At 33.6% G+C, this 20,976-nt stretch overlaps 1 protein-coding gene and 1 non-coding gene across 2 annotated transcripts in view; both read right to left on the bottom strand.

The window, feature by feature from the left end:
* Positions 1-6: 6 nt before the first annotated feature.
* Lrch2 (leucine rich repeats and calponin homology domain containing 2) overlaps positions 7-20,976 on the bottom strand; it is a 98,967-nt gene continuing 77,997 nt past the window's right edge. Inside the window, exons 17-23 of the mRNA XM_017800240.2 lie at positions 15,202-15,258; positions 12,859-12,909; positions 9,957-10,014; positions 9,097-9,209; positions 8,778-8,915; positions 8,305-8,382; positions 7-1,702 (exon numbers count right to left, since the gene is read on the bottom strand). Of these exons, the coding sequence (XP_017655729.1) occupies positions 1,583-1,702; positions 8,305-8,382; positions 8,778-8,915; positions 9,097-9,209; positions 9,957-10,014; positions 12,859-12,909; positions 15,202-15,258 (615 nt within the window). The 3' untranslated portion in view covers positions 7-1,582. The remainder of the gene's footprint in view (positions 1,703-8,304; positions 8,383-8,777; positions 8,916-9,096; positions 9,210-9,956; positions 10,015-12,858; positions 12,910-15,201; positions 15,259-20,976) is intronic.
* Positions 12,369-12,497, bottom strand: LOC115071798. The gene has a single exon (XR_003850875.1). It is a non-coding gene; the product is annotated as a small nucleolar RNA SNORA35 (small nucleolar RNA).

Below are 20,976 nucleotides of genomic sequence, written 5' to 3'. Positions count from 1 at the left end.
ATTTATAATTTAATTATTAAACTTTATAGTCATAGGAAACTTTAACTCTGATAGCTACAATTTGACTCTTGGGGCATGTAAAATTACATCTATTTTCTAAAGACAAAATTCAATTGCATGGCTTCATGTCAGCTGATCAACAGTGTGGAGTCCTTCCTAAACCAATCCTTATTATACCATTTGGCACAAGACATTATACATTTTATAAATGCCCATTGAAATATCCAGGCCAACATTTTTTTTAAAAGTTGCATCCATATTCAGAGGTAACAAGTGCAAATGATCACATATTTAAGAAATTATACTTGTATGACTACTACAAAAATGATTATTAATGTTCTTCTATAGGAAAGTGGATTATTCATTAGACTTTTGGAAAAATTCCTACATTCACTACAATCACCATAAATGTATCCATCTCTGAATCAAACAAGGACTTTATGGACATACTATCTCATGAAAATATTTATGGAACAGACTGGATTTATTCCAACATCAAGTTAATTGAGGAGCATAATGTATATATGATCCACAAATAGCCAGACTTTGAATAAGAACTTACTTCTCAATTGCTGCTTTCTGATTATAGCTAAAGGCAGCAGTGATGTACTGAATGTTCCCGAAAGTCAAGATACAAACCCAAACTTTGGCAGTTTTATCAAAATGTCCTTGACAATTAGTACTTCACTAGCTCTCCAAAGTCTTACTGCTTAGTATAACACTTTCAATACAGAAATAAAATATTCTTCAAATAATACATTTTAAAAGATGATTATGTTTTGCAAAGTTAAATAGCATAAATTAAGCATATTAACATTTTTGACAACATGAAATAACCAATTTAAGGAAACTGCAATGGATTAACTAAGAACCACAAAAGTGAGGCACATTTAAATCCTCACCTATTACTGATTGTAGAAAACCTACTAAAATATTTTAAAATTGCATTGATTCTATTAAAACATAAAAAAGAAATTGCAAAAATGCTTAATACTATATAGATTCATCAATCACACAGGCACTTCACATGTAAACAATCTACAGTATAACTGAAAACATTTTGGCACCAACCAATAATACTAAAAGAATTGAATATAATGGCAGGGCTTTGTTTATATCTACTCATTTTTTTTTCTAGGAAACAAAGACAGAATATTGAAGAAATTATGTATAAAACAGAAGTATAGGAAATAACTCAAATATAGAATTGTTTTGCTAAAAACAATCACTTTTACTTGTATACAATGATGTAAAAAATTAAACTTAATGTAATTTTAAGATTGAAATGATGTTTTAAATTTATGATCAATCTGAGTTTTAAAAATCACTTAAGGTTATTTACTGACTTACTAAAAAGAACATTTGAATTTATTAAAAACTCATTAAACTAATCCAATTTTTCTCCAAGAAATTGCCTGGGCAATTCAGAGTTTACATTTGATGTCTTAATGTAAATTTTTTTTAAAGATAAATCTAAGGCCAGCTATTTTTTTTACTGAACATTCTTATTCATGATTTGAAAATATTTGAAATCACTTAAAATAAATGAAATTGTACAGTTATGATCTTTAAAAATGTCATATCAAGCCATAGAAAGCTGAGATGCCTTGGTAGTAGGTAATTCAAGGAGTGCCTGGACTGTGACACCAACTTTCACAAGACCTCGTTCTTCCAAAATATGGTGAGGTAAACAGAGTCTTTCCTGGAGAATGAGATAAAGATATTTGAGTGTTAATTTTTTAGTAGTAGGGTAAAATTCAATTCAGAATAAGATCTTTTAAAACATCCTTTTTATTAAAATAAAATAATACATTAATTCTACATTTTCTCTTCTAAATATCTAAACACTAAGAAAATGGTTGTAGAGATTAGCTTGGTCTCTAATGCTATGAGTTTACACCTGAACCCCTCTCTCTACTCAGAAACCATTTGTAAAGGATATTGTCACCATTGCTTAATCTCTACTTAATCTTACAGCTTCCTCTAATGCATCTGTCCAAAGAATTTGCTCTGGTCAAAATTACCAACACCTTCCCATATATCAAATGATGCACATGGCTACTTGACTGCTCTGTCCTGTCAACCCTTTAATAATGCTTTTCTTGAAACTTTACCCCTCTTTTGTCTTCTATGATATCAATCTATTTAGTTCTTCAACATTCCTACAGCAACTGTGCTTTGAATTTCATTAGTCCCCAAGGATTTTGCTCTAAATTCTAAATATGTCCAAGAATTCCATCTTCACTTTTTTCTACTACATCGCTCTTTGGTGTTCTATCCCACAATTTTCATTATTTCTTCCATCATGATGGATTTAGTAATCTTTATTTCCAAAGAACACATATCAAGCCATTGTCAGTGACCCATAACCAAATATGGTCCAAAAGATATCAAAATCAACATGTACACAACGGAATTACATCAAGAAACAAGCTTCCCTTTTTGGTGCTTATATCTCAGTCAATAATACACTAGTCAAACTCCACTTACACAAAGATAGGGAGCTTAACAACTTTCTCTTTCTTTTTATATCACTGAGGATATACCTAAAGAGGTCTCAAAATCTACTTTCTCATCTCCATTTCAACTGATACAGTCTGTCCTCTTCTAGCATTGTACACACTCAAATAAGCACTGAAGTTTATATTAAAAAAGAATGAAGCTCCCGCCTTAGAAAGTAAAATAGAGCAAATTAAACCAATTAAAACAGTAAAAAGCAAACAATGATCCGAGAAGAAAACAAAGCAAAAAACAAACAAACAAAGTCAATGAAACCAGCTTTTTAATTACATAAGCCTCTGGCTTATCATAATCATGAATAATAGCAGAGACAACACAATATGACATTCTACAAATACTAAGAAAAAAGTGGTATTATAAATAATGCTATAGCAATATAACAAATTTAAAGAAATTAGCAAATTTTTAAAAGATACAACGTACCAACTCAGAGATATATAGAATAGCACTGTATCTGCTTAAAAATTAGTTGTTTAAAATCTGAGAAAGAAACCTCTGACCTAATTGGGCTGTTAATAAATTTGGAGAAATATTTTAAAGAGAGTGACATAGATTCTGTCCAGGTATTTGTGAAAAGCAAAAAGGAAGGGATACACATTCTGTGGACAGATCAGCACTGCCTAACAGACTGACGTTAAAAGGAAAACTTAAAACAAACTTGCTCATAAAGGTAAATGTAAAAAAAAATCTAAACAAAAGTTAAACAAACGGAATTCAACAACATTTAAACAATAACAACAAAATCCATTGTGATCAGTTACAGTTTTCCCCAGGAACTCAGGATTGATTCAATATCTAGAAAAATCAATTAATATGATTTATAAGGTTTAGAAACTAGAAAAAAAAAACCATAATGATCACACCAACTGATACAAAAAGATCATTTAATGAAATCCAACATCTATTCCTGATAAGAATGTAAGGAAACTACTAATAGATGACCCCCTCAGTTGATATAGTTCATCTATTAAAAACTCACAGCCAGCTAGGAATGGTGGCACATGCCTTTAGTCCCAGCACTTTGCAGGCCTATGAGCAACCACCACCCCAACAAAACAAACAAACTAACAAAAAACACACAGATAAATCCAACTTAAAGGTGGAAGGCTGAAATTTTCTTTTAAAAAATAGGAAAAAGACAAGCCTGCCTACTCTGGTCACTCTTTCTCAAGACTGTACTGGGTGATCACAATTAAGCATGAAAACAGTAAACAAAATTGGTTGCAGGTGACTTTCTCATGTGTCTGTCTCTTTCCGTGATCCTTCTTTGATAAGCCCACACCCATGCTCTTAACTATGTCTTACTTTCTCTGAGTCATTCTCTTTCTCTTCAACCTATACTAAAGTACCTGTATTAAAACAGACCTCTATTTTTATAAAAAATAAGATCACAAAGGAAGAAAGGCTATTTCTGCTCATAGAAAACATGAATATCTATTCAGAAATTTCTATGAAACCTATAAAAAAGCAAGAAGTAAATTTAGCAGCATTGTAAAATACAAATGAGTATATATTGGAAACAAAGGAGATATTAAAAATAAGCATCAGGGGCTGGAGAGATGGCTCAGCAGTTAAGAACACTGATTGTTCTTGCAGAAGACCTGGGTTCAAATCAAAGCCCCCACATGGCAGCTAACAACTGTCTGTAACTCCAGTCCCAGGGATCTGACAGCCTCTTCTGACCTCCACGGGCATTATGACTCGGGTGCACTTACCTACATGCAGGCAATACACACATACACATAAAATAAAAATAATAAAATGTTTTAAAAAGTTAAAAAAACATTAGTACACCATGAAAATACAAATTTTAAAGAAAAATATGGAAAGATCTATATAGTGAGAACATTGCCAAAGAAATTAAAGAAGACCCGGGAAAAATAGACTTTGTTCATAGAAGAGAAGATGCAATATTGTTGAGATATAATTCTAACAATGTTCTATAAATTCAAAAAATTTTTATAACAATTGAATCAGGTTTTCTTTTTCTACATAAGTTAATACACTATTCTAAATTTATATGGAAATGCAAAGGACCCAGAATAGCTAATATTGTGTGGTTTCAAACTCTAGTAAGCAAAACAGTGATTCACCAATGCAAACACGGAGAGAAAGCGGTTAAAGGATCAAAACAAAGAATTAAAAAATAGATCCACAGATACACACAAAAATGGCCTTTGATAAAGATGAAATGCACAGGAATACAGAAAAAAAAAACAGGCTTTCATACAAATCTACAAAATACCGGATACTTGTAAAATAGTAACTTAGGGGCCTGGAGAGAATGCTCAATGGATAAGAGCACTGGCTGCTCTTGCAGAGGACCCAGGTACAATTCCTAGCACCTACATGGCAGCTAACTATCATCCATAACTCCAGTTCTAGCTGAATACCCCACTTTCTTCTGACCTCCAAGGGCACTGCATGATATGGGTGCACTTACACATATGCAGGCAATACACTCATATACTAGAATGAAAATAATAAAAAATAAAAATAAATTTAGAAGTAACTTGGGGAAATTTATCAAATTAATAACAGACCATCTATCAAGAAACTACACTGATGTCATCCCAGAAGCTAAAAGATTAAGAGAAGACAAGTTGTCCAGAGGCACCACCAATCATCAACATTATATGACAGAGTCCAATGAAGAAAATAAAGCAATAAGAAACAAAAAAAATGCAAATTCAAAATAGTACACCTAGATTGTAAAACTACCTCTTACATACAGACAAGGAGACTTTGAAACAGAGAAAATCTTAAATCATACAACACAACTATTAGAACTGAAATCTACAAGATGGCCACATTTAAAAATCAACTGTAACTCAATAAAAAGCAGTAAAAAAAAGTCTGGAAGTCAAGTTAAGAAGATAATTTTCTTTACAGAAGAATAAAATACTAATAAATTAGTTTAATCAAAGATGTAAGAGACATATTAAAAACAGTTACCATTTACATTAATTTTTAAAGGTGTCATCAGTAAGTGGAATACATGTTCCTGGAACTGAAAACTGAATATTTTAAAGAAAACAATATTCCCCAAATTATTCTGTAAACCCAATGTAATCTGTAACAAAATTTACACTGGCTATCTTGCAGAAATTAACAAGCTAATACTAAAATTGATATGGACATGCAAGGGAATCACTACAGTCGAAACAATCTTCAGATGAATAAAGCTGGAACATTTACCCTGTCTTCAAAATGTACCATCAAGCTACAGTAAGAGAGATCAATACTGCCATGCAGAAACAAAGAGAGTGAGACTGGGACTCATGGTGCATATCTTTAATCCTAGCATTTAGGAGGCAGCGGCAGGAAGATCATTCTGAGATAGAAGCCAGCTTTCAATGGTCAACTAGAGAGTTCTAGGCCATGTGAGGCTACATAGAGAGGCCCTATCTCAAGTGGCCCTTAAAAAAACAACTGAAAAATTGAAATGAAATTTCAGAAATTCAATTTCAGAAATGAAACTTTCCATTTTTAGTCAATTAATTTTTAACAAGAGTGTCAAGACAATTTAGTGATAGATGAATCTTATCAACAACTGCTAAAAGAAAAACTAGATACTGATGTTCAGGGGAATGAATTTGTAACCCTACTTCACAACATGCACAAAACTAAAATTTTAAAAATTATACACATAGATAAAAATAAACTTTATGTCAGGCATGATAGCAAAAGCCCTTAATCCCAGCATTCGGGAGGCAGATGCAGGAAAGGCTCTATGAGTTCCAGGCCATCTTGGTCTACACAGTGAGTTCCAGTCAAGTCAGGACTACACAGTGAGACATACAAATGTGTCTCAAAAATTATTGAATAATGAATAATCAACTATTAGAAGAACATATAGGTGTAAATAAATAGTCATGACCTTGCATTAGACAATGTTCTTTCAAGACACAACATGAAAACTGCAAGTAACAGAAATAAAGGGGTGGGAGTAAACTGGACTTCATCAAATAAACTTTTACTGCAAATGATTGCATCAAACCTCAAAATAATTATATTAATTGAAAATGGGAGTGGCTCAAAGAGATTGTATCTTTGCATTTGTGTAAAATTCTAGAAAATACGAAAGAGTTCATAATGATGGAAAGCAGATTCCTGGTTTTCCTGGGAAGGAAGGATTGCAAAAGGGCATGAGGAGACTTTGGGAACTAACAACATTCATTATTTTGATTGTGGTGATGATTTCATGGTGTATGCATATATGAGAACATATTAGTACTGGAGATGTGGCTCAGGAGTAGAGTAGATTGCTTCCTTGCAGAAATTAAGCCCAAGGTTAGAACTTAAGAAATACAAAAAAGCATCAAATTTTATACATTTATGTATGTGCATTTTGTCATAGGTCATTGATACCTCAATAAAGCTGCTAAAAATAGAAAATATCCTAGAACAAAAAGAATTACATAATAAAATAAAGTATATTACTGCTTCACAATTCAGGATAAAACACACTGAAACTGAAGATAACAATCCTAAAACAAAAATGACGAAGAGACTGTATATAATCATTCATATCGATATATATACACACACATATATATAATTATAGTTGGGAAAATTTTCAATTTTTTTTCTCAAGAAGTTAGAAAGTTATAAATAAATAAAATTAATTTATTTGAGAATTAATGTATTAGTGTATCATATATGCATCACAAATAAGAAAATAGCATGCAGTTACCAAACAACAAATTAATTCACTGCTTTTTTATATATTAAATTATGTCCATTCAATTAAGGAAAGAAGAGAAAGTAGGATGTAAAGATCAGCTAAGGGGGGCTGGAGAGAATGCTTAGTGTGTACTCTTGCAGAGAACCTGATTTCAGTTCCCAGCACCCACACGACAGCTAACAACTGTGCATAACTCCAGTTCCAGGGAATCTGACACTTTTTTCTGGCCTTCGCAGGCCCTGCATACACATGGTGCACTTACATTCATGCAAGCAGAATACTCATACACTCTAATAAAAATAAGTTCTAATAAGTCTTTTTAAAAGATTAACTTATGGTGCCATCATTCAAAAGAGAGCTTTACTCAAAGTAATTGGGATCTGCTAGGAATATCAGTTTCTCAACAGACATATTAAGGTTTGATTTATATGTCTTCAAAAATAGTAATATTTTTATTATACATTTTTGTTATGTATTTACAGAACTGCTTTAAATTTATAATACTGCAATCACTATGTGAAATACAAGCCAGTTCGTATCCATTTCATTTTTCCATTGCAGATGTTATCATTTCATAGTACTAAAATTTTGACAATTTTAATAAAGTTTCAAATGTTTTTACACTAATACAAATTTTCAAATCAGAATCTATTCATGGGTTTATGAAATAGGGCTCAGAGTATATCTCAGCAGTAAAATGCCTGCCTAGCATATATGAGTCTCTACATTCAATTCCTGGCATGACCAAAAACACAAACAAGAACAAAAGGTTTACATGTCCTCCAGCAGAGGAAAAAAAAATAACAGCAGCTATATCACAATCAAGCTACAGTATCACTACTAAACTATCTTTAGTCACAGATGTCTAGAATCAGCAAAGTTTCCCATAGAGGTAGATGCTTTATAAATGACTTTAAAACAAGTTTGAAAGACTTATTATATGACTGCTGCAACTACGCATTAGAGCATGGTAGAAGAGACCAAGGGAAGCTACTTATTTTCATGTTCAGGAATCACTATTCATTGCTACTGTGAAGATCACTCTAATTTACATGTAACAAATTAATCGCTGAATGAACATTTTGTCAGACAATTACCTGTGAAACACCCAACTTTTTGCAAGCATCAAGAAAATTTTCAACATTTCTTCGACATTTTGCCATGCTCAGTTTGGGCTGTAAAGTAAGAGGGAAAGACATTTATCAGGTTTTTTAAAAAATAATTTATTATTTTTACTTTATGTGTATGAGTGTATTGCCTGCACGTATGTGAGTGCACCCATGTAGTGCAATGCCGCACAGGTCAGAAGAGGGCTTGGGATTCCCCTGGAACTGGAGTTAAGGAGGGTTAATACACGCCGTGTGGGTGCTGGGAACCAAACCCGGGTCTTCTGCAAGAGCAGTCAGTGCTCTTAACCACTGAGCCACCACTCCAGCCACCTTATCAAGTATTTTTATAAATAACTCATTTAAAACTGAAAAGTATATTTACTGAGGTATACTATTTAAGGACAGTTTTTTAAAAGTTGTATCTTCCTTTGGAGAACTAATAATATGTAGAGAAAACTTACCACTGCAGGTGATGGCACATGAATACTAGCTACAGAGCGTGGCCTTATATGATTGGCCAAATGGCAAAGAACAACCCCATCCATAAGGGCAGCTCCAATGTCATCAGGCAAAATTACTTTTAATCTGGATTCAAGATTCTGTAAAGAAATAGGTATAAATCACAGATATTCCATTTAGATATAAGGTATATATTACATATGACGAAGAATATCATCCAAAAGTTTGAAAGAGCACTGAATATAAAATTCTTGGACCTTATAAATTTTCCAAGTTTAATCCACTTCTATAAAGTTGAATTGGAATGTCAATTGGACTTACATTGCGAAGTTGTCGAATTTGCTCTCGCTCTTCCCGTAAATGTTCCATCTTTCTTCTCATTGTAAACCCTGGATCTGCTGCCCCATACTCTTGACGAGATGAGCGACTAAAAGCTTTATAAAAACAGAAATTTCTTATCTTGTTATAAAGCTAATAAAAGGAACATCCGTTGACAGAGAAAGAGGCATGATGAAAAGAATCAGTACAGAATTTCAAAAGGCATTATTAATGATGCTTTCCAAATATATTTCCATGTATATATGAGCTCTATCTACATAAATGAAAAGCAACAGGGAACACAAGTGCAATTTTTTTCCTACTCTCTACACATGTTCTTATTTAAATGTATGTTATTAGAAACTTATGACCCAGGTTAAACCTGATCATTGAACATGTCAGCCTTCCAGCTTAAAGAAAAAGAGGAAATTATTCTTGAAGGTCAATATAGTTATTCAGGATTAAAAACTATAATCAATACCCTGCCAAGTAAAATGGATCCATTTCCTTTTGGACTTGCCAAACACGAAAAGATCGCTTTTTAAACCCATAATATAATGGAGTGCTATAATTTCAAAACAGTCTGCTGGCAGAGTGGTCATTGTAACAGAAATCACAACAGTGTAGAAATAAGACTGCCATATATCTATGACAAAAAGCTGAGGTTTCAGGAGTTTGAAGGTAAAGAGGAAGAAAGATATGAGGATGGGATTTGGAAAGGCAAATAAGGCCAAGAGAATATTATTTTTAGGAGAGGGGAAAGAATCTACGCGCACTTAAAATTATGGATTCAATCCCATTTAATTTTGGACACTCTAGTTGAAATATAGACATCAAATTTTATTTAAAGACTTTATATTTACCTGATCTAGGCTTCAAGCCAAAGGGACCATGTGAAAAGCCATCAGTTCTGTCATATTCCTATGAACAAAATGAAACTGTTGGTATTTCAAAGTATTCAAGGTTCTTATTGATATCTATTCCAATTTTGACACGAATTTATTTTCTCATGGTTATTGCATTTTAAAAAGGATACATGTCACAAATTTGCCTGGCAATACAATTTTAATAAATTGCATGTGTGTATGTGTGTGTGTGTGTGTGTGTGTGTGTGTGATACACACAGAGGACAACGTCAGAGAATCAGTTCCTTCCACCATACAGGGTCTCAGTGACTGAACTTCGACTGGCAGCTTGGCAGCAAGTACATTTACCCACTGAGCCATCTTGCAGGACCCAAATACCTCTTTTTTCTTTTTCTTTTTTGTGTGTATGAGTGGTTTGCCTGCGTGTAAGTACACCCATGCATGCAATGCCCATGGAGCCAAGAAGAGGACTTTGGATCCCCTGGAACTGGAGTCACTGATGGGTATTAGCCATCATGTGGGTGCTGGTAAATGAACCCCGGTCCTCTGCAAGAGACTGCTGTTAACTGCTGAGCCATCTCTCCACCCCCTAAATAATTTTCTTATAGAATGAAAAACAAAAATGAAGATTATTACCAAAGTGTAATAAATACATAGTTTTTGAAAGAAGAACAAGGTTACAGTCTCCAAAATAATGACGGACAGTTTAATGAAAAGATGTGTGGATTGGGTGCTGGAGAGACGGCTCAGCAGTTAGGAACACCGGTTGTTCTTGCAGAAGACCAGGGTTCGAATCCCAGCACCCACAGGACAGCTAACAACTGCCTGTAACTCCAGTTCCAGGGGATCCGAAAGCCTCTTCTGTCCTCTGCGGGGATTGCATGACATGAGTGCACTTAGCTACATGCAGGTAATACACACATACACATAAAAAAATAATAATAAATAAGGTTTTAAAAAAAGATGTGTGGATTAAGTAACATATACATATCTACTGTTGAACTGATACTTGGCACGGAAGAATTTGAGGACAATCCACATATTTATATTAACATGGATTTCAGAATAATAGATGATGATAAATTATTATTTCTTTCATCTGAATACACATTATTTCAAAATGCCTTTGCATACCACTGTGTGCTATGGAAATATATATGTATGTACATATATATGTATATATATGATAAACATATCAGACATTTAATTTTCCTGTGATCAATTTCTCACCATTCAAATGAGCTTGTTGTAAAGATTAAATGAGATAATTAAATGAAAGTACACAAAAATTGCTAAAGGATAAAATGAGTAATCTTGACAGATCTTATTAATCTGAGAGACAACTCTGAGAAGTATGTAAGGCCAAGGCTTTAGTTAGTTCTTTGACATTTATTGACTAGGCTCTTTGTAAAAGTTACCAGTCTCTTCAGCTATAAAATGATAAAGGTGACACATGAACATAGGACTACAATTATGTTCGGACAAAATACAAGCACTTTGTTAAAGTGGTACACTAGCTGGTTTTGCCATTTTCTTTTCACATTAAATTGAAGAGGTCAGAATTGTGCAGAGTATCTGAATCTTCTGTACACTGACATGCTGCGCAGCTCAAGCTGAATGCTAGTAGTGCTGTGAAGTCACATGTTCATTATCCTCTCCATCCACAGCTTTACATTTTGTCTCCATTATTTTGGTTAAATTGTTTTGAATTCCTGGAAAAAAGCTCACTTCTCCAAATACAAGCAAAAAATATCCTATACAAGCAATATTAACTTATCTGAGAAAATTGACACTAATGCTCTTTCTTGTGGGCATAAAATCTTAAACCAACTAGTCAAATAAGTAAAAATCATTTCTATGTTTACATTTTTCATACCATAAAAACATCCAAAAAATTTTTAAAAAATAAAAATTAAATCCTAATTTAAATTATATTACAAAACCATGTATATAATTTTACCTTGTGTATAATTTAAATATATGCTTATAAATCTGATGTTCAAGAACATAGAAAAGTTTTATAATGCAAATCACCCAAAGTAATATAGATAAAATCCTTGCTTTCTAAAAAACTAAAAACCACTTACATGAAATGAAATACTACCTGCAAAGTCAAATTCATACAGTGAATTCAGGTCATTCAAGCATTTTAATTCCTGAATTCATCGAACAAGTGAAGAATCATTTATTTACTAATGCACGTACACTTTATAATATAATAAGGCATTCTGAAGTAGAACAGATACTATTTAGAATGTATTAAACTTAAAATTTTTTGATAACACAATAGATTAAGCTATGCTAGAAAATTCAGTCATTAAAATCACCAGAGTATTTGATCAAGGTTTTAGAAATTATGAATTTCAGGTACCACGCCCTCTCTGTCCCTTAGATCTAAGATATGAGGAAATGTGTAACCTCCTGTCGATAGGAACAACCCACTTCAGGATTGTTTCTCGTGGAAAAAGGACGTTTCTCTTGCATTGTTTTCAGACCTAATTGGTTATAAGAAAAACCAAAGGCCATTGCACAATGCTGGAGGGCAATTATTTCAATTAAAATTTCAAAGTTATTGTTAAAATTCGTCATTTATTTAAAATATACATGAATTCAAAAGCATATGTTTCATAAACTGACTTATTTTCTGTTATCTGGATTCTTACACTGAAAACCACAAGTTAGATAAACTAGGAATATTTACACAAAGAAATGGGATACTTAATTTTTTTTTTACAAATGAACGATTTGTACAAACTAATCAATGATAGATTTCAAAATAGGAGTGAATAAATTGCTTTGTAAAAAATAATATGAAAAAATGACGTTTGAGAGGAGAGACAAAAAGAGCCCTATGTAGAGTACAGAAAACATACAAAACATATAGAAACAGAACTTGTACCTCAGATGATACTGGAGACTGTGGTGACATATGAGCATTATCACTGTCTTGCTAAAATACAAAAATAAAAACATAGAATATGAAATTAAAATACACAATGATGAATTTAGCATACAAAAGGGAAACTGAAGATTGTTTTGATCAACCATGAAAGGAGGAATTGGGAACGTCCAATCTAGCACCTTTGGCAGCTAATAACGAATCAGAATGCATGTAAGATCCTCTAGTGATTCAAAAGTATTTTAAAGATTGAGAATTACAGTCTATGCACAATAGCTAAGTTGTATTGCTATCTGAGACACGTCAATGAAGGTTTGCAAAAGTTCCATTACTGCAAATAAGAAAATTTATTTGGAAGAATATGTGTATTGGTTTAAGCATGGAAGGAGTTACAAAAAATTTAGATGAAAAAAAACATTAAATGGCCCATAATTTTTGAATGACTATTCTACTGTCCACTAAATGCAAAAATCTTGACATTTATCCTGGAATATATATAGCCAATACAACATGGATTCATTCAACAAATGAATGCTGATAGGTACTCGGTGGCAGATATTGTTCTAGACACTGAGAATATTGAAATTCGGTAAAATAGCATCCTTAAAGAATCTCTCAGTTTAGGGGAAAGATAGATTCATGTGTATAGGTAATAAAACATTCTCAGTCTATGCATGGCATACTAGGAATCGGAAGGAGATTACAGGGGAGGGAAAAAGCACAAATTTTCAAAGAAAGTAAAAACTCTGTGAAAGTCAGGTGCAGTGATGCAACAGAATTATAAGCCTAGATGTTCAGGTGGCTGAGTCAGGAAGATTCCTTTAGTCCAACAATTCGGGCCCAGTCCACACAACATAGTGAGGCTCTGTCTCATTAAAAAGAAATGAAAACAAAAACAACAACAAAAATCTCAATAGCATATATAACATATATTAAAGAATGCATGAAATCCAGTGGGGGAGGCATGGGGTGTGCAGATAAGGGAGAAGGTCTAAATATGAGTAAAATATATTTTATGAAATACACCAAAAATCAGTAAAAATATTGCTAAAAACCCTAAAAATATAATTATCATATGACCCAACAATACTACTTCTGGCTATTGACATAAAGGAATCTAAATATTCAATAATCATACTTACACACCCTCCAAAAAACTGGGCATTTGCTAGGAAATGATGGAAAGAAACAACATTCTAAGATTAAAAACAACAAAAATGCAGTAGCAAGAAATGAAAGGATGAGTGTAAAGAGAAAACTGTTAAGCAGCTCTGTATTCTTAGATGGTGAAGAAGGTGAAAGGAGGGCAAGGTGTGAATTTCACCTGATGCAGTTACAAGGGTCCTGATTAAAAAGAACCACAAATTTACTTTTTGAGTTATGGGAAGAAACGGAAGATTTCCGAACAAAGAAGTTGGTTTAACTTGTTTGTGTCCTCTCAGACAGTCATTCTGAGTATAGTGATGATAATGGATTAAAGAAAGGAAGAAGGGCTACGGAGATGGCTTAGTTGTTAAAATGCCTGCCAAGCAAGCATGACAACTGTGTTCGGTTCCCTATGTACAAAGATAGGCGCAATAGCATGTGTCTGTAATCCCAGCACTGGGAGGGCAGAGAGGTGGATCCCTGGAGCTTACTGGTCAATCAGCATAGATGAATCAAAGAGCTCGAAATACAGTAAGAGACCCTGTCTCAAAAAACTCAGTGAAGCGCAACTGAGGAAGACACTGGACATCAACTTCGGGCCTCCAACAGTACTGCAGTACTGTTGTCTGCAGTAATCCAGACAACAAACAATAAAGGTTTGTGCCAAGGCAGCAAAGGTGGAAAAGAAGGTGGTAGATATATGTAAAATATTTCAGATTTCAGTATCCCAAAATAAACAAGCAAGCAAATCACTAGGTCTTACAGATAAGATGTTGAGTCAGAGGCTGGAAAGATAGCTGAGCAGTTAAGGACCAGCTGCTCTTGCAAAGACCCACGTTTGGTTCCCAGGACCCACGTGGCCCTTTACAAATGATTTGTAACTACAGCTTCAGGGTATCAGATACCCTCTTCTGGCCTCTGCAGGCACTGAATGCACATGGTGAACATACATACATATAGACAAGACACTCATGCACATAGAATATAAATAAATCTTTTATAAAGAAATAGTGTTCTAGAGAATATATGGAAATGGCATGAAAAAATTTATAATTGTATGGTAATGCTCACAAATTTATATTGTTGGAGAAAATTCAAGCTTTAAATCAGTAACAAAGAAATTGGCAGCTGGGCTGCATTTAACTCTTATTGAGCCAACTAATTATGAAAGCGAATATTTCAAATAATTAACATCACCTGTTGTCTCACCTCATCATTTTCATTGCCACTTGAACTCTTCCTTGATGATTTATACTGAAAAATATTTAAAACGCATACCTTATTTTTCCTTGAACATGTGACTTCTCTACTTATAAGTTATATGTGATATTCATTAATATGCCAGTACTTTCATTACATCATTTGATATTAAACTTAAGGATATAGCCACTTTAAATAGTTCTACTACTTACACATTCATTGTTGTGTGCAAGACATTACTCTAGGTACTGCAAGCATCTCCAACAGCATTTCCCTCTTACTGCTTTATTTCATCTTTTCAGGTTTATGATATGAGGGTTCTCTTAGAGCCTTCTTTTTTTAAATTTTTAAAAATTTTTAAAAATCTTATTTTATGTATATGAGTGTTCTGTGTGCATAAATGTAAGTGCACCCACATTGTGCAATGCCCACGGAGGTCAGAAGAGGGCAAGAGGTCCCCTGGAACTGGATTTAAGGACAGCTGTTAGCCTCCATGCGGGTGCGAGTTTCTTTTTCTTTTCTTTCTTTTTTTTTTTTTTTTTGTCTTGAGACAGGGTCTCCCTGTAGCCCCAGCCATTCTAGAACTCTCTACGAAGACCAGGCTGGCCTTGAACTCACAGAGATCCGCCCTCCTCTGCCTCCCAAGTGCTGGGATTAAAAGCGTGCGCCACCAGGCCAGGCCGAGAGTTTCCTTTTCTTAATTCACTACATTCAATGGGTCTTCAAGTCAACTCTTCTGCAATCTCTCTTAGACTTACCTCCTCAGAATTCTTAGAATACCACCCTATCCTGGGTTCTTATTATCTCTAACCTTATCTGTAATCTCAGTATACTTAGTAGCTACTATTAAAACATTATGATCGGGGCTGTCGAGATGGCTCAGCGGTTAAGAGCACTGACTGCTCTTGCAGAGGACCCGGGTTTGATTCCCAGCACCCACATGGTGGCTACGAACCGTCCTTAACTCCAGTTCCAGGGGACTCCGAAGCCCTCTTCTGGCCTCCGCGGCATTAAATGACACGGGTTGCATTCACATACATGCAGGCAATACACTCGTGAATTTATTCTCATAATTGTTGTAATAGCTTTTGTATAATCTTCATCGCTATTATGAGATATAAAATGTATTTATCAAATCTGTAATCATTATGCCAAAAAATCTGAATTACTGTAACACTTTGTATATTGTTAAAACTGTAACTTTAATTGTAAAAAAAAATTAAAATAAAAAAAGTTAATAAATTAAAAAAAAAACATTATGATCTAGGGATATAGTTCAGTGGTACAGTGCTTCCCTAGCATTTGTGAAACCCTGGTTCAATCTTCAGCACCACAAAATAGTAATAAGGAAAAAAGCTAGCATTTACAGCTATTTCTTACAACATAGCAGTATTGAAGTGCCTTACATATGTTAACCAGTTTAATCTTCATAACAACTGTATATGTACTACTATTCCAAATTTACAAGGAGATAGAAAGATAAAAAATTCAATAGAAAAAAATCTGAGTATGTGACAAAATGGTTCTTAGAATGAAGAGAATACAGTTTAGCAACCATTAGAATGGTTATTTTCTTATTCCTTCCCACAATTCAGTGGGAGACATGGGAGAATGAGAGTCGTATAAGGACACTGGAAAGGGTGTGAACAAACAGACCCTGAGGAGTTTCCCCAGTACTACAAGATCATAGCCCATTTTGTCCAGCCATGTTTCTGCACATTTTTCTACTTCTTTCATCAGAGCATGTAAATATGATTTCCCCATGATCTTTGGGTTTTCATTTCTGATGGCTCTTGGTCACGTGAAACTTGGATTAAATTTGTTATGTTTACTAAACTTAATTTGTCTTTTGGTATAGGAATCTCAGCCACAACCCTCATAATAAGTGAGAAAAACATTACTTTTTCTCTCCTGTGAAGTCTGAACACATTTATACAGTGCAAAGGAATATAAAAGACGTTTTATTAGTGAGGGTTTTATGAGGAACAGAACTATTGGGACTTTTGAAAGTGGACTAAATGCATTTTGCACTTTATATGGTCATGAGCCTATGGTGGTCAGGGAGTGAATGTGGTGATCTGAATGAGAATGCCCCCCCATTGGCTCCAAGTGTTTGGACATTTTGTCCCCAGTTGGTGGCATTTTAGGGGAGGTTTTATGATGTGCAGCCTTGCTGACACTGGCGGGGAGGTGCAAAAGAAAACTAGAAGCAACTAGCTACATACAGAAGGGGAATACGTGTGATCAAGGAAGCAGGAGACTAAGGAAAGGCCAAGCTCACTCATACATCATCTCAATCATGAAGCGAGGGATTAAAAGACCTAGCTACCTTCTGCTATGCTCTACCACCACCTCAACATAACTATGTGTGGTAATTTGAGTGAGAATGTCTTCCATAGGTTCCAAGTGCTTGGGTATTTTGTCCCCAGTTGTTGTCACTGTTTAGGGAGTCTTAGAAGGTGTGGCCATACTGGAGGAAGCTTGCCACTGGAGATGGGCTTTGAGAGTTCTTAAGCCTTGCCAGATTTCCAGTTACTCTCTGCTTCCTGTGCCTGCCGGGAGATGGGAGCACTTGGCTTCTTGCCCCTGTCACCTCTGCTGACACGCCTTCCCGGCCATTATGGACTTTAATCTCTGGAACCCTAAGCCAAATAAACTCTTCCTTCTATAAGCTGCTTCATCATGGCATTTTACTACAGAAAAGTAACTAATAAAACATGGAAGACTGTTTACTTTAAATGGAAAGAAACTCAGAGTGATACATGAAGAATTTATAAAACAGGAAATGCATTACTTGTTATACAAATATTGTTTCAAATTAAACTTAGATGCTAAATTTACATTCCTGGACATATTTAAATGTCTTCAAACAAAAAGACCTAATTATGGGACTTGATATTAAAAGCCTGAAGTACAATTTTGAATAATTCAATTCAGCTACATTCAACTACTATAGTCTGCATTACTGGTTTTATAACATTTGAATTCAAATATTACAATAAAGGTCTGGTTTATAGACAAGATTAGCTCATCTCTGAAGCTTGTCTTAATGTCTTAGGAGTCAATTAGTTTGTGCACAAACTCTTGCTGAGAGAAAACTATGTTATTTTACAAACTTACTTTCCTTAGTCTAGTAAAAAACTGACATCACAAAAAATAGATAAAATATTTTCCTTGAGGATAACCTTTAAACAAAATATTGTGCTGTATTTATGAAATTACTACATATTTTAAGAGTCATTACAATGTTTTATCTCAATAATAAGATACATTTGAAAACATACATGGAATCTCAATAAACCAAATAATATTTAGAATTATCTGGGCATAGTCTACAGCCTTTTAACAATCTGTTTAAAATCAATCATTAAATGCATTAGTAATTCATGTATTAAATTTCTTCTAAGAAATAAAAGCTATTTACTTAAACATTGTCAATAATAAATTAAATTTTCATATTTTGTTAGGTGTCTTTGAAAACTATAACAGTACTTTTCTACAAAAGATATTAAATAAAGTAATGGATTTCTTGGAGTACTTTGAAAACTCAGGTGTAACTTTATCTTGTCTACAAGGTCATTAAATTTTACATACCAGAGTATGACTATACAACATTGGATGGGAAATGTAATAGTTAATATACCTCTTTACCATGATTAATTTGTATGCAGTAAGTAACCTTGATTCAGTTTATCTTCTTGGTCATATAGTCTGACCAATATCTTGAAAAAGTTTTTCCTTACTATTAGGGGTTTACTTGACAAAATTATTACCTTAAATTGTTCCTGGCAACTAAGAAGAAAAACTGAAGGTCTAAATCTCTCTCTCTCTCTCTCTCTCTCTCTCTCTCTCTCTCTCTCTCTTTCGATAAGTATACCAAATATAAATAATTCAACATGGTATTAATCACTGACTTGTATTAGAATAAAGTTGCAAAAGAAGACATCTATATGTCTGAAAACATAGCAAAGCTGAAGGCTCTATCATCACTCAGTGAAAGTGTGACAAAAACCCCTAGAGTATTGATTTTTACTACTTAATGAACTATAGATCGAGGTTAGGTTCAATAATATACCATATAAACAATTCTTCTAATTTTCAGGAAACAAGCAATTAACAAAAATTGGGTGTTATCTTTGCAAGCAGTCAACAGATGATGCTATAATCATGAAAACTACGGGAATGCCAAAATACAGTTCTACCAAAGAAAGTGGTATCTCAGTACCTCAATGTTATATTTTTCTTTCCATTTTCTACTTTTGTTTTCTATGCTAAGGATTGAACATAAGGCCTTGAACATGCTGAGCACGTGTTGTTACCAATGAGCTACACCCCTAGCCCTATTCAATTTTATATATTCTTGACATCATAAAAACAATTTGACAAGTTTTGGGGGCAACATCCTAATACTGACATCTTCTGACAGTTGAGGAGAACTACACATGTTCATAAAACATTTCTCAATGACTAAAGATAAGGTTTATACCTACTTTATGAAGAAATTAACATTTATTGGGTGATGGGTATATAATGGGAACTTCAAATATTATCCTATTCTATTTCTTAGCAACTTTGTAATATAACTGATACTCTAGAAGTACTATATAAGCCACAAAAACTAGAATAGTTAATGAAGAAATGATGCTTTTAAAACAAGGAATTGCGTATTTTGTTAAAGGTTCAGTAAGGCCTCTATTAAGGTCCCTGGAATTACTGCAAAGTAATTTTAAAACAGTGAAACTGTATTACTGTCATTGTTTCTTCATTTGATATTAAGCTATCCACAGTAGACAGACCATCACCTGCTCTGACCTCACATCTCAACTGTAAGTGACTGGTATACTCCTTATCCTTTCTGTGTCATAATTCCCCATCTTCAAGACAGAAATGATAATAACTTTATGTTACAGAATTTTTCTGAAGACTAAATGGGCTCATGTTTGTAAAGCACTTAGGACAGTGCCCAGCACTTAATAATTCCTATACAAGTTTTAATCAACATAATAGGTATAGCTTTATAATTTGGGGATAAAATAACTGAAGTAAGTATCAAATACATTGTATTACTTAGAATATTAAATCATTATTCTACATCATCAGTCATTCATTAAGTTTTACCCATAAACAAGTCTTATTCAGTACTTTGGTTCAAGGACACATTAATTAAAAAGGGAAACTTTAAGATAAATGCTTGAACATAAACCTTAGTGAAGGACAGCAAAGGGGTCTAATAAAATGATTTTCACCATTACTGACCAAGAGTTCTGATTAGAATTCCTTGTCCCTTTCCCTCATATGTCTTTTTGTGTGTGTCATTATGTCTCATATTGTCCAATTAGCACAAAGCTGGTAGTTAAATGAACTCAGTAAACATATGCTGAAGGCTTAGGCTTATCAAATATTTGATAAGGCATACATCTTTATTTTGGTGGTATAATACTACTTTCAAACACATGTTGCATTCCACATATATGTAAGGAGATTACTACAGATTGAGAGGCTAATTACTACCAAACATAGAAATATAAAAATGAATTCTATTTATAGGTGATATAAACTTGAAATTATCTATAACTTAGCTGAGTACTAGATGTTTAGACAAAATGATTATTATTAGATGAGAATTGCATTTTGGGAAATAATAAAGGTACATGACAACATAATTTGCTCTCCAGGGAGAAGAAGCAAGTTTGTACTGCCCATTCCAGTCGAATTCCAAGAATAAATTCTAGCTAAATAAATAATAATTAAATATTAAAAATAATTAAATAA

Source organism: Nannospalax galili, unplaced genomic scaffold (genome assembly GCF_000622305.1).
Source record: "Nannospalax galili isolate Female #2095 unplaced genomic scaffold, S.galili_v1.0 scaffold641, whole genome shotgun sequence".
Taxonomy (NCBI): domain Eukaryota; kingdom Metazoa; phylum Chordata; class Mammalia; order Rodentia; family Spalacidae; genus Nannospalax; species Nannospalax galili.
The sequence above is the reverse complement of the archived record's forward strand: the minus strand, read 5'-3'. Positions and strand labels throughout refer to the sequence as shown.